The sequence below is a fragment of the Austrofundulus limnaeus genome, unplaced genomic scaffold (assembly GCF_001266775.1).
Source record: "Austrofundulus limnaeus strain Quisiro unplaced genomic scaffold, Austrofundulus_limnaeus-1.0 Scaffold195, whole genome shotgun sequence".
In the NCBI taxonomy this organism is placed as follows: Eukaryota; Metazoa; Chordata; class Actinopteri; order Cyprinodontiformes; family Rivulidae; genus Austrofundulus; species Austrofundulus limnaeus.
Genome location: NW_013952597.1, coordinates 246939 through 248397, shown reverse-complemented (window position 1 = coordinate 248397; position 1459 = coordinate 246939). Strand labels below are relative to the sequence as shown.

General features: G+C 44.3%; 1 protein-coding gene and 1 long non-coding RNA gene across 5 annotated transcripts in view; one reads left to right on the top strand and one right to left on the bottom strand.

Annotated features, from left to right (window-relative positions):
* The window catches only part of LOC106524662 (uncharacterized), a 9019-nt gene extending 7744 nt beyond the window's left edge, over positions 1 to 1275 (bottom strand). The window contains exon 1 of one of the 2 annotated variants that reach the window (XR_001311019.1): positions 1148 to 1275. This is a non-coding gene — a long non-coding RNA (uncharacterized LOC106524662). Of the gene's footprint in view, positions 1 to 247; positions 436 to 1147 lie in introns of those variants that run through there. The other variant, XR_001311020.1, reaches the window with a different exon arrangement.
* jam2a (junctional adhesion molecule 2a) overlaps positions 1 to 1459 on the top strand; it is a 22877-nt gene that overhangs the window by 11555 nt on the left and 9863 nt on the right. For all 3 annotated transcript variants that reach the window (XM_014018555.1, XM_014018556.1, XM_014018557.1), the window contains exons 4-6: positions 447 to 596; positions 677 to 864; positions 1008 to 1110. In XM_014018555.1, coding sequence (XP_013874009.1) covers positions 447 to 596; positions 677 to 864; positions 1008 to 1110 — 441 coding nt within the window. The remainder of the gene's footprint in view (positions 1 to 446; positions 597 to 676; positions 865 to 1007; positions 1111 to 1459) is intronic.

Genomic DNA, 1459 nt, shown 5'->3' with positions numbered 1-1459 from the left:
CATATATCTAAAATAAATTATTTTATTTGGGAAATCTGACAAGACCACAAGTTCTTTTCACTTCATGATCGGAGGGGTGTTTCATTATTTCTGATTTCCTTCTGCAAGATCTTGTGGGACATGACTTTTATGAGATTAAGCTGGTATTAGTCTCATGGAGCAGGTTCTTACACAAGGATCCCTTTAAACTGAATGTTGTAGTTTATATTTGTTACTGTGAAAGAGTATTTCCATACAAGTAAAGTACCTTAGATTTGGATGTTTGTTGCTTTCAAAACCAACTGTTTTTAACTGATGAAATTATGTGCCATAAGCTTGTCTTTTATTTTTCCAAGTTCATGGTCAGATTAGAGCTGAAAGCAGTGATTTATTTCATGCACGCAGCAGCTGTAGCCTTCAGCAAGACGAGACATTTCCCTCTCACGACCTTCCGATATTCCCCTCAGGTTCCTTCGAGGGCCGAGCCTCCATCGACGGGGCCACGGTGACGCTGCGCAGGGTGACCCAGGAGGACGCGGGAGAGTACCGCTGTGAGATCAGCGCTCATCTCGACGCCGTCAACCTGGGAGAGACCAATGTCACGCTCAAAGTCCTGGGTAAAGGCTCGACGGGGAAATGTTCTCAAACGCATCTTCTGCTGAGTTTTCGCTCATGTTTTGCTCACCTTGTCGCTCAGTGCCTCCACACACACCGTCCTGCGAAATCCCCGCGTCAGCTGTGACGGGCTCGGTGGTGCAGCTGCTCTGCCGGGACCAGCAGAGCATCCCACCTGCTACCTACTCCTGGTTCAAGGACAGCAAGCCTATCAGCTCGCCCCGCCACGCTAACGCCACATATCAGATCAACTCCCACACGGGAATACTGGTGAGACATTATGCACGCAGGTTTAATAAATAAAGCAGGCGACAGCTGGGGTGTGTGCGCGCTGGAAACTGTTTCGACACTTTCTCCTTCGTGCCGGAGGTGAGATAAAGGATTTATGCTCTTTTTTTTTTTTAACTCTCCAGGAATTTAAATCTGTGGCCAAAGAGGACAGCGGTCGCTACAGCTGCCTGGCGTCGAACGGCGTGGGACTACCAAAGATGTGTGAGGGGAAACACATGACAGTAGGTGTGTTGGTTTCCTCACGCCATCCTGCCTCTCTCACCTGTCAGCTCCTGATGAAGCACAGTAAACTGTGGGAAAGAAAACAAACAAATTAAGAGATTTTTGCAGTTCAAAGCTTTCTTCTTGTATAGACAGTGTTGTATAAAGTACCTCAAAGTGATACTTGAGTAAAAGTACAAGTATCTTACCATAAAATTACTTTGGTAAAAGTTCAAGTCTCCTCTAAAAATATTACTTGAGTAAAAGTACAAGTATCTTACCATAAAATTACTTTGGTAAAAGTTCAAGTCTCCTCTAAAAATATTACTTGAGTAAAAGTCTTAAAGTTTCTATATTTTGCACATAAGTATCA